Source organism: Helianthus annuus, chromosome 13, assembly GCF_002127325.2.
Source record: "Helianthus annuus cultivar XRQ/B chromosome 13, HanXRQr2.0-SUNRISE, whole genome shotgun sequence".
Classification (NCBI taxonomy): domain Eukaryota; kingdom Viridiplantae; phylum Streptophyta; class Magnoliopsida; order Asterales; family Asteraceae; genus Helianthus; species Helianthus annuus.
The window spans coordinates 143,134,591-143,146,814 of record NC_035445.2 but is presented as its reverse complement, the minus strand read 5'-3'; the positions used below and the strand labels follow the sequence as shown (position 1 = coordinate 143,146,814).

Genomic DNA, 12,224 nt, shown 5'->3' with positions numbered 1-12,224 from the left:
TTTCGTCCCGAAATTAGGTCGAAGCTACATATCACCGTGCATCATTTAACCAATTTGACGCTTCGGATCTATTTAAACAACTGTGGGTACTTGGCCTTCATGTCGCTTTCGAGTTCCCAAGTGAACTCCGCGCCTCGTTTGCCTTCCCATCGGACTTTCACGATCGGGATGCGAGAGCGCCTGAGTTGCTTGGTTTGGCGATCCATGATTTCGACAGGCTTTTCCACGAAGTGTAATGTTTCGTTGATCTGAAAATCGTCGAGTGGTACGATTAGATCATGACCAACAAGGCATTTTCGGAGGTTAAAGACATGGAAAGTCGGGTGGACGTTACTGAGTTCCTCTGGTAGTTCGAGTCTGTAGGCGACTTTTCCGATTCTTTCCAGAATCCTAAAAGGTCCAACATATCGAGGCGCTAGTTTCCCTTTCTTGCCTAATCTGACCACACCCTTCCAAGGGGATACCTTTAGGAGTACGTAATCACCAACGGCGAATTCAAGGGGCTTGCGTCTTTTATCGGCGTAACTTTTCTGTCTGTTCCGAGCTTTCACCAAGTTGTCTCGAATCTGGTGGATTTTGTCAGTCGTTTCTTGTAGAATCTCGGGACCGGTTAGTTGCGAGTGACCGATCTCGTGCCACACAATAGGCGATCGACATCTTCTACCATACAAAGCCTCGAAAGGTGCCATTTGAATGCTGGCATGATAGCTATTATTGTACGAGAATTCCACCAATGGCAGGTGTTTGTTCCAACTACCACCAAAATCTATGACACACGCTCGGAGCATGTCTTCAAGAGTACGGATCGTTCTTTCAGTCTGTCCGTCGGTTTGAGGATGGAATGCAGTACTCAAATTAAGCGACGTAACAAGGGCCGCTTGAAACGTTTCCCACAATCGCGAAGTGAACCGAGCGTCACGGTCTGAAATGATGTCACGAGGCGTACCATGATTACGAATGATCTCGTCGGTGTAGATTTGGGCTAGTCGCTCCACCTTTTATATCGTCTATTTTTTTCCTGTTTGACAGGTTCAACATAACGTGCACGTCCTAAATCGACTTAGTTATAACTAAAGAATCCCCGCTGAAATGCGGCGGGTCGTAATTCTAGTTTTATATTTGGAATGAAAGAATTATACATATTATACATATTATACATATTAATTTCAACTTGTGATGAATAGTAAAATAAAAAATTTATGTTATTATATTTTTTCTTTTAATTTCTGATTTTACATATATTAAATTATATACGTTTTTAATTAATTTTATTTTTATTTAATTTGATATTTTATCCTATAACTCACGTTAATTATTCTTTCTAGCTAAATATGCGATTGTATTTAATATTTTTTTATAGACGTGTTTGTATAGATTTTGTTGAGAAAAAAAATTATTTAAGATAGTTTAGTGGTGAACCGAACTGATACCCGCATCGGTTCTGCTATTGTTTGTTATTATCGGATCAAATATCGATATTCATTTTTTATTCTCTATCGACATTGGTATCACTGTTGTTATTACCGGAACAAGTAACGATATTCGTTTTTTTGTTTTCAATCTAAAACACATTTATTTGTGCATATTATTGACTTTAAACTGAAAGTCGGTACAATAGTGATAGTGTTACGAACCAAACCAGTAACGCGAATTCCCACCACATCGCGCACAAAATATATAAATTTCGAACCCTAATGAATAGCAACATCAATTAAGATATTATATATAAAAAATATGTTCCAGTTTCAACTATTATACCTTAAACAATATACGATTCTAACCCATTTTGTTTTTATTTAGAGTTAACTACCATTTTTGTCCCTGCAGTTTGTCCAATTATGTCAGTTCAGACCAAATTTCAAATTTGTACCAATTATGTCCCTGACATTCTTAAAACATGCCAGTTCCGTCCAAAAAAACATGAGTTAGTTGTCATTTTCGTCCCTATGATTTGTTCAATTATTCAATTCAACCATAGTTTTTTTTAGATAGAACTGGCATGTTTTAAGAATGTCATGAACGAAAATGGTACGAATTTGAAACTTGGTCTAAACTGGCATAAATGGACAAACCACGGAGACGAAAATGACAGTTAACTCTTTTATTTAATTTGATTTTTCCTCAGATAACTTGCGTTCATTATCTTTTTATTTTAAAAGATGACTACGCGACTTTGTTTAATATATTTTTCTTGGTGTTCAATGTATGAACTATGTTGAAAAAAAAACATGACTTTATACCAGATGTCAGTATCTGACAGATACCGTCAGAAAACCAATTGATACTGGTCGATTTTCCGCTGCATCGCGCGGGGAAATATCCCTAGTTTTATTAATATCAAGGGCAACACATAATTAAAAAAATACATTAAATACATAGTGGTCATCTAGGATCTTTGCAAAAGTTTATCGTCCATTTTCTCTCTATCCTCTTTTTGGAAGTGGAAACGAATATAAATATACAATAAACTTGGACATATATTCCCATTTCATAAAATTAACATCAATTATTTCCAGAAACAGAAAGCTCCACATTGCCAGCCGTGCATTTAATGTTCCATTTCGTGATTACAATTTAAATTTAAAATGAAAATAAAATACTAACATGTATGCACACGTAAGACTATCCGGTGTGATTGCATGAGTGTGTGGTGATTGGGTTGGGGGGGGGGGGGGGTCATGCTCCCTACACTGCCCTGAATATGTCGTGGATGGGCGTGGCTCCAAAGGGGCTTGAAGATTTCGACGGGTGTGGGCCATGTGGTTGTTAGTTAAATTGCTTGAGTTTTGTGTGTTTTTCAATATTGACTTCGGCGTGGAGACCTGGAAATTTTTTGTTGGGGGTGCGGATAAGGTGTTCAACCGTATTTTCAAGGGGTGTGGTCGGGTTTTTTGCCTAAAATATACACTAAATTTTTTTTTTCAAGGGGTCCGGCCGCCCACCCTGGCCAAAGGCTAGGTCCGTCCATGCATGTGGCGGGAAACACCCCCATTGCCCTTGTCCACCAAACCGAGTAGCCTAAGTAACGTATGGTGCCCTTACTGCCCTAGCATTTAAGCTTGGGTTCAAAACGTTCAACATATTGGGTCTACTCACCTAACCTTAATCATAAGTCCATAATTACAAACTGTTCGTGAAAAAGAGTACGTATTTCGTGATACTCTACCATTTATATTGTCAAAAGCCTTTTGAGCGCACACCTAGACTCTCAAACCAGGCAATGCGCGTAAACGAGCCGGGTCGAGCCCGAGCTCGACCAGGCTCGAGCTCGGCTCGTTAGGTTTTTATGAAGCTCGAGCTCTGCTCGGTTCGAGCATACTTTTTTGAGCTCGTGCTCGGCTCGTGAGTAAAACCCAAAGCTCGAGCTCGGCTCGAACTATTTTGAGAACAACCTTAAACGAGCTAAAAGCTCGGCTCGAGCTCACTTCAACATCGCTTAAACGAGCCAAATCTCGGCTCTAGCTCGGCTCATCAATGTTATCATCATTATTAATATATTATAGATAAAAAAATTAAAATTTTGTATGGGCTCGTTTAAGCTCGCGAGCCTAAACAAGCTTTGTATTTCAGGCTCGAGCTCGGGCTCGATAACAAAACGAGCTCTATTTCAGGCTTGAGCTCGGGCTCGAGCTCGTTAAGGCTCGGCTCGTTCGAGCTTTTAACCGAGCCGATCACGCGTAGCTCTCAAGCCTCTGGGCTTGTTTACACCTCTTTGCGCAGGGGAACACATTGTTGTCATTTGGCGCTCCAGCGACCTTCGGATAAGATTCCAAGTTTCAACCATACCTAATCCAGATTCCGGCAAAATTCTAAAAATTCTAGGTAAAACTATGCAAATTATCAGGAAACTAGTCGGAAACATCTAAAAATGGTATGAAACTAACCCTAAACAATCTTAAAACACGTCTAAACCCCCCAATAATGATGTATATATGGTATGAAACTATGAGCGTTGCTTATCACCAACCCTTGCTTTTTTAAGCCCCTTGCGCCTAGGCCCAACAACAGTGGCGGAACCAATGTACAAAGAGGGGTAGCCCGGGCTACCACTCAACTCTCTCTTCGTAGTGTAAAAATACCCTTCAATTTCGTCTACGTAGTGTAAAATTTTTATCTTTTTATACAAAGGATACCTCGAATCCCTCCAAAAAAATTAGGATACCCCTGAATTTTTGGGATAGCTCCGCCACTTCCCAACAATCAAATAAGTATCTGACTAAATGTTCTTTTGGTATACCATCCACATGGTAGTTTTCTTTTGAGTTTGAATTCATAAATTATCGTTAGTGTTGTAGCTATAAATAAATACAAAAGTTTGGTAATGTAACCTTGATTTAAAAGTGTATTGAGTTAAATCGCACCCTCTTTTACACAAATTTAGGTCTCTAAACGAATTGAACGTTCATGAATTTGTTTAGCGGGAAGTTCGTTTATGTTCGTTTATTTAATAAATGAACGAACACGAACATAAAAGTTTGTTCGTTTAATTAAATGAACGAACATGAACACACCTTGTGTTCGTTCATTTATGTTCATGAACATTCGTTCATTTATGTTCGTGAACATTCGCTTATTTACGTTTGTTTATGTTCGTTTAATTTTTAGTAAATACATAAATAGTTATATTTATATAAATATTAGGTTTTCTAACTACTTATATAAATAAAACTCATTAGTATATCTATGAACCTTAATTTAGATGTGTTTCCGGATGAACTGTAATATGTTAGACTTGTTATTCAATCATGCTAATTTATGTTTGTTTCTTTTTATTCAAATACATTCACTTAAATTTTTTTGTTTATGTTCGTTAGTGTTCGTTAATGTTCGTGAACTGTTCGTTTAGGCTTTAAACGAACGAACATAAACGAACACGAACATGCTCGATTTCTTAATGAACGAACACGAACAAAAAAATGTGTTTGATTATATGTTCGTGTTCGTATTCATGTTCTGTTAAAGTTAAATGAACGAACACGAACATACATGTATTCATGTTCGTTCGATTCGTTTACAGGCCTACACAAATTATATTCCCTTCAACAAAATTGAACACTTTTAAAAGGCCATTTGAAGGGCTTCTAGAGAAAGTATCAAGAGATGCCTGTGGACAAAGTGTGGAACCGCAATTTGATTTTATCCTATAACAATTTCGATTTTGGAACCGCGTGTTTTGTAAGTAACATCCTTCTAGATTTATATTTTTCACTATACCCCCTCCAACTTATAAAACTTGTATAAACTCCACATTATCTGACCAAATAACTTAAAAGACAAAAATGAGTTGAAACTTTTCATTCAAAGTAATAGATTGGCATACACATCATAGATATGAGTGATAGTTTTAATCCATATCAAATCTGAGATTACATAACACCTAATGATCACCTAAGATATGCTCAATTACTATTGTAATTTTTTTCTTAAACTTGGATAGAACATGTAAATCGAAAGTCCTTAAACCGACATGTCAAAGATAGGTACACAAACCACAAATAGATTCTATAATGGAGAGAGGATGGGTATAAGGGGCAAGAATTATGTTTTTTCAACTTGCACAACTCGTATATTTGTTTGTGTTCATGATAATAAGATATACGTTCATATACCGCAAATACAAAAATAGCTTCAAGATATTTATTCATTGAGTACGTTTGGACACGTGTCATTATGCAAAGTTTAAGCAAGAATAACTATCATCACAATAAAATAACTTTTAACATATGCAATCAAAGTTTTTTTTAGCTCCATGAAACTGCATACGTGGAAGAGGGTAAGGAGAAACAAGGTGTACGGTATGTGGCCACAAACCTTCCGTGGGAGAAGAAGTCGAGTTTTGTTTAGAGGGGATTGTGAAGGGTGTCGTGGTTCGCGATTCGATTCGAAGTATCACATCTAATGTGGCAAGTCATATGACAAAACTTAAACAATAAGAAGTAAAACTATAAACACATCAAACCTCGAAGGGGTTATTTTGATCAAACTTTCAAACAAAAATACCTTTTGTACTCTTGCATTCACACATAATATTGAATCCTAACCGTTAGATCATGAAACACTCAAATCACCACCACTTTAAAAAAAAAAAAAAAAAAAAAAAAAAACCCAACTCGTTTTCATTTTAATTTTCACCTTTTCTTGATTTAACATTCCTATAAATATCAACACCCCCCAAATGTTGTCTTCATCAGCTGGTGTCTTCAATAACCTTATTGCTCATAAAAATATTGTTTTCCATTAAAAAAAATCCCCTTTTATATTATCCATCAATCTGTTTCTTCATCATCTAACCCAATAGGTTCAAAAGGATCTTGGTTTTCCACAAATTTCTCTAGTGCCAACAGAACGTGCCCTGTGTTAGGTTATTTCATGGCTACATCGAAGAAATCAGTTTATGACTTCACTGTTAAGGTTTGTTGGCTATGTTGATTAAAGATTCTATTTTTATGTTGTATGTGTCAATGTCTGATTTGGGTGTTTCTTGTTTTCTTGATTTTAGGGTTTTAGTTGTTTTGATTGGTTAAAGATTTAGATTACATTGGGTGTTTTTGTTTGTTGTTGAGTAGGTTTATGTGTGAAAGTTTTGATCTTGATAAGTGATCATGTCATTTGTTTTATGTTAAGGTTTGTTGATTAAAGATCCGTTTTTTTATATTGTGGGTGTTTCTTGTTTTCTTGATTTTTCAGTTTTAGTTGTTTTTTTGGTTAAAGATTTAGATTACGTTGTGGGTTTTTGTTGTTGAGTAGGTTTGTATGTAAAAGTTTTGATCTTGATCATGTAATTTGTTTTCTGTTTGATGATTTGAATTGGCTAAAGATAGGCTGCAAACGAACCGAACGTTTAGCGAACGTTCATGAACCGTTCGGTGTTCATTAGTTTAATAAATAAACAAACACAAACAAGAAATTTTGTTCGTTTTGTTAAATGAACGAACATGAACAGAGGCTGCGTTTGTTCATTTATGTTTGTGAACGTTTGGTAACGTGTTCGTGAAGGTTCACGTGTTCGTTTATGTTCATTATGTTCGTTTGTGTTTGATAATTAATTAGGGTTTTTAATATTTATATTTTATTTAATACCTTAAAGTTCCTACTAATAAAATAGTAGTGTAGTGTTCATGAACGTTTGTTTATGTTTGTTCCCTAAAATTAACGAGCGAGCAAACACAAACGAACAAAAACACTGAACACGTCCGTTTCCTTGATGAACGATCACGAACAGAAAATCCCATTCGGTAAGTGTTTATCTTGTTCGGTTCAGCCCTAGTTAAAGATTTAGGTTACATTGTGGTTTTTTTTGTTGAGTAGGTTTGTCTATAAAAGTTTTGATCTTGATTAGTGATCATGTAATTTATCTGATTTACTGTTTGCTTTATGTTATCTTGATTTTAGTGTTTTAGTTGTTATTAGTGGTTAAAGATTTAGGTTACACTGTGGGTATTTGTTGTTGAGCATGGTTCTATGTAAAAGTTTCGATCTTGATCAGTGATCATGTAATGTATTTTCTGTTTGCTTCGTGTTAACTTGATTTAACGGTTTTGGAGCGTATTCATTGGTTAAAGATTTTGGTTACATTGTGGGTTTTTGTTGTTAAGTATGTTTATTTGTAAAAGTTTTGATCTTGACCATGTAATCTGTTTTGTCACAACCCGACCCGACCCCCGAAACCCGTTCTGACCCGAACCCGTTCTGACCCATGACCCGACCCGACCCAACCCGTTTGCCAGGTCTAGTTTTGTGCTTGCTTGGTGTTATCTTGATTCTAAGGGTTTTTGAATATTTTCATTGATTCAAGATTGATCTTGATCTTGTTAATCGTCATTGATGATGTATGCAAAATTAAGAATATAAATTATATATTTATCAATTGTTTTTTTTTTTCAGGATGCAAAGGGCCAAGAAGTGGAGCTTAGCAAGTACAGAGGAAAAGTGTTGTTGATCGTTAATGTTGCGTCACAATGGTAAACTATATGCTCCAATCGGTTTCCATTAATGGCGATATAAAACCAAGACAGATGTTAACGATCCATTTTCACTCTTTTTATTTTGTGTTTCAGTGGATTTACGAATTCTAATTACCCTGAGCTTACAACCTTGTACCAGAAGTACAAGGATCAAGGTTCGATCCTTTTCTCACACTATTGAAATGTTCGGTTTCTTCCAGTATTTTGTAGATGAGCTCACTGTGTTCTTATTATTTATAGGTCTCGAGATTCTTGGGTTTCCATCCAATCAGTTTAACGGACAAGAACCAGGAAGCAATGAAGAAATTCAGGAGTTTGTTTGCACTCGCTTTAAGGCCGAATATCCCGTCTTTGCTAAGGTTGGTAATTCTACTAATTGTATTATGAAACTCAACAAAAAAATGTCTTTTGTCAAAAGGGTAAAATAGTCATTTTGCACAAATATAACAGATTTTTTAGCAAAAGAAGTAAAGTACACAGATAGTCCCTGTGGTTTTTCAAAATTTTTGATTTGGTTCCCTAGCTTTCCAAAAATACACGATGCTCCCAGTGGTTTGCACTTTGTAACGCAGTTAGTCTCAAGTTCTTGCTAAAAGTACCGGAATGGTCCCTGTGGTTTGCACTTTGTAACGCATTTAGTCCCCAACCAACAAATTTGAAGATTTCAGGAGGTCCAAGTTATGGACTATCCAAAATTTTGGAAAGTTACATGGACTATCCGTGTGCGTTACTCTTAACAAAAGTTAATTTTAGAATTCAAACATGTTACAACTTACAAATGAAAACCACAAATCTCAAGCATTTAATTTTTTAAAGATAAGACCCTAAAGGTGACTTTTTCCAATCCACATGGACTATTTGTGTAATTAACCGGTCCATATGACACATTTGATTTTTTTCACCAACTGACCATTATTTAGACGCGCTTCTACTGACCGCATATGTTGGACACTTGGTTAATGTAGGTTGACGTGAATGGTAAAAACGCCGAACCCTTGTACAGTTTCTTGAAGGCGAGCAAAGGCGGGATTCTTGGTGACAGCATCAAGTGGAACTTCACAAAGTTTCTAGTCGATAGAGAGGGAAAAGTCGTTGATCGTTATGCTCCAACCACCACTCCTCTAAGCATAGAGGTAAAGCTTGTTTTGTAGCATTATCTGTCTAAATTCGATTTCCCGAAAAGTCACTCATGTTTTTTTTTTTTTCTTTTTGTGGTGCTGCAGAAGGATATAAAGAAGCTGCTTGGTGTTGCTTAAGCAGTGTACTTATGATGTATGCTTCCATATTTTCGCTATAAATAAGCATTGGTGTCGCTATGCATCATAGTTTCCGAGTGTTTTAGTTTCTGAATGTTTTCGTGTGATTTAAGGTCGAAGTTTGAAGTTTATCTTGTGGCGGTAGTTTTATATATAAGCCGTGTTTTTATTAATGAAATAATCTTTCTTGTATTTTCAATTTATAAAAATCTGTTACGAAAATTATGAATAAACTGCTGAGTTTTTGTTCAGTTTCATCAAGACCGGCCCTGAGAATTCTTATATCATGTTCGAGCTCGAAAAAACGTGCCCTCGGGCCTTAACGAAATAAATAATTTAAACTAATTTTTCATACAACCGTGAATCGTTGACAAAAATATAGCATTCGATAAACAATGCAATTAACAAAATACAAAATATAGTATTCGTATGAGTGACATACCGTAAAAACTAATAGGCTAATAGCTAACCAATGATTCGTGAAGCCTTCCTTGCATTCTTGATAGCAAATTAGTGAATCAACTCTTCACAGTTTAAATCAAACCTGAATTCGACAAAAAAAAAAAAATAGAATAGAATACGGGCCTGGATTTGACAATCGTTTTTGAAAAAATTACCAATAATATAGTCTTCAACACAACAGAAAAAGGGCATGAATTCGACAATAACCAATCGCCTAAACAAAGGCCTGAATTCGACAAAAAGAAACATAATAATTAATAACTAATAAGGGCCTGAATGAGTGAATTCGACCAAAAACAAAACATAAAAACTGAAGTACTGAACAAGGCCAATTGATGATTTGATGTTTACCTGAATACGTGATCCGTGATCGTGAGCAGTGGCGTCTCTGAGAATTCACATACCCTGTTCGAGCTCGAAAAATGGGCCCATATGCTTTAACGATAAACAACATAATTACAAAAATGATAAAAATTTAGTATTAAATTGGGCCCAATAAACCTATTGTTAAGTTGGGTAAATTATAAAAAATACAAATCTTTTGATAATGGGCCTCTATATTGGATTTGTTATGTGTGTACAATTTTTTTTTATAAAAATAACATATATATATCGAATTTTTAAAAAAAATCCCGTGCCCCTCGAAAAAACGGGCCTTGTGCGGAAGTTCTCCCCGCACACCTAAAGAGCCGCCCATGATCGTGAGACTGAGTTCGTCGAACAGATTCTATGCGTGGTGGCCCGTGGTTGCGTGCAAGACTAAATCGAAGAACAAAAGAGTGCAGACTCTGTGGCTTCTGTGCGTGTGAGTTCTCCGTCGAACCAGGTCTGTCTCCTACTATCCAGCTATACAACATTTCAATATCAACAGGGCACTAGTTGCCGCCCAACATGGACTAATTGTTTTTTATTAATTTTTAAAATCATTTGGGTATTAGGTTCACTAACCTAATCCCAATGAGTTAACTAATCTAAACCATATGATTTCTTTTTTGTAAGTGGGCCTATGTTATGTTAGTATTTGTTTGGCTATACCCTATTAATTTTTTTAACATATATAATATCGGATCTTTTTAAAAAATTACGTGCCCTACGAAATCACGGGCCCTGGCCGGTGGTCCTCCCTGCCCACCTCCAGGTTCGGCATTGAGTTTCATCTGATGAATCAGTTCATAAAGAGTCCGAAATGCACTGAAACAAAAAGAAAACTCATCCTAATGTTCAAAATAACACCGTAATGTTCAGAGCCTGCCGGAGAAGATGACCGGAGCCGGAGAAGATGACCGGAAAACATGGGGTGTGGGAAGATGAAGCCTTGAAACTTTGTAAAGTGGGTCCCACCTTTAATTGTTTTGATTTATTTTTAAAAACAAAATAACTAAGGTGAAATACCAATAATACCCTTGCATTAAATAGAACTAACTGAGTAATTTAACTCAGTTTGGTGTAAAGGACTTAAAGTGATATAAAACATGTGATTTAAGGACATTAACTGAAACTAAAACTAAAACTTTTAAAAGGTACGTTTCAAAATCCAGATAATACATAAAGGACAAAAAGTGAAATTTACTCTTAAAATTTTCTATGTCAATGATTGAAGGTATTAAGGAAAAATCAGATTGTATATACTCTCGATGGGATCAAAATGACATTTTATAAAGTTCATAAAATGTTAAGGGGTTGAAAATAAATTTTCTAAACTTAAGGGCTAAGAGGGGATGAAAATGAAATTTGAGAAAGTTGGGTGTCAAAAAGGAAACTACCAAAAGTTTGGGGTAAAAAAGAAAACAATCGAAGTTTGGGTCAAAATGGAAACTACCAACTAAAGTTATTACATTTTCTAAGGGCTAAGAGGGGGAAAATAAACTTTTACAAAGTTGAGTGTCAATTAGTCAAAAAGGAAACTATTTAGGGTCAAAAAGGAAACTACCAACTAAAGTTGGGGGCAAAAAAGAAACTATCACCGATTTTCATAAATAAGAGTATATAAATATTTCATAGGTTTTTAGCATCCTCTGCCTATGATTTAACGATAATTAAGCTTTATATATGTTTTAAAATGAAAAAAAACATAAATGTACAACATAAAAAGCCTGTTGTACAACACTCAACTGCACAAAAACAAGCCATGTACAAAAAGAGCACGCCTCGGGTCAATCTTTACCCTAAAAAGTGCGCCTCACTTGCACCTTTTGTACACTGTGCGCCTTAGGTCACACAAGGCGCAAAGGTTTGCGCCTAGACGCGATTTTTTAAACCAAGCTTGTGACAGTAGGCTTACCAAAACTTTGATGAAATATCAACACAAATTGATGTCAATGGCACTAATGAGTTCTCAAAGACAGGGTTCAATGGAACCGTGGGGGGAGATATCGATGAAACTTTTCAAAATTCTCAGTCGATAAAAGCGGTCAACCTGAACCTGTTGACACGTTACCACCCCACAGCTTTCCCTCACAATGGAGGTAGAAGACGAGTTTTGTGTTGAAAACGGCATATAAATCTTTAACTATATGCCGTATGATTCGATTCGAACCTTAAA

General features: G+C 36.0%; 1 protein-coding gene across 1 annotated transcript; it reads left to right on the top strand.

Annotated features, from left to right (window-relative positions):
* Positions 1-6,175: 6,175 nt before the first annotated feature.
* LOC110899597 (probable phospholipid hydroperoxide glutathione peroxidase) lies at positions 6,176-9,475 on the top strand. The gene is made up of 6 exons (XM_022146480.2): positions 6,176-6,411; positions 7,885-7,961; positions 8,058-8,119; positions 8,205-8,323; positions 8,930-9,097; positions 9,188-9,475. The coding sequence occupies exons 1-6, from the start codon at positions 6,370-6,372 to the stop codon at positions 9,218-9,220; spliced, it is 501 nt and encodes a 166-aa protein (XP_022002172.1). The 5' UTR covers positions 6,176-6,369; the 3' UTR covers positions 9,221-9,475.
* Positions 9,476-12,224: the final 2,749 nt, after the last annotated feature.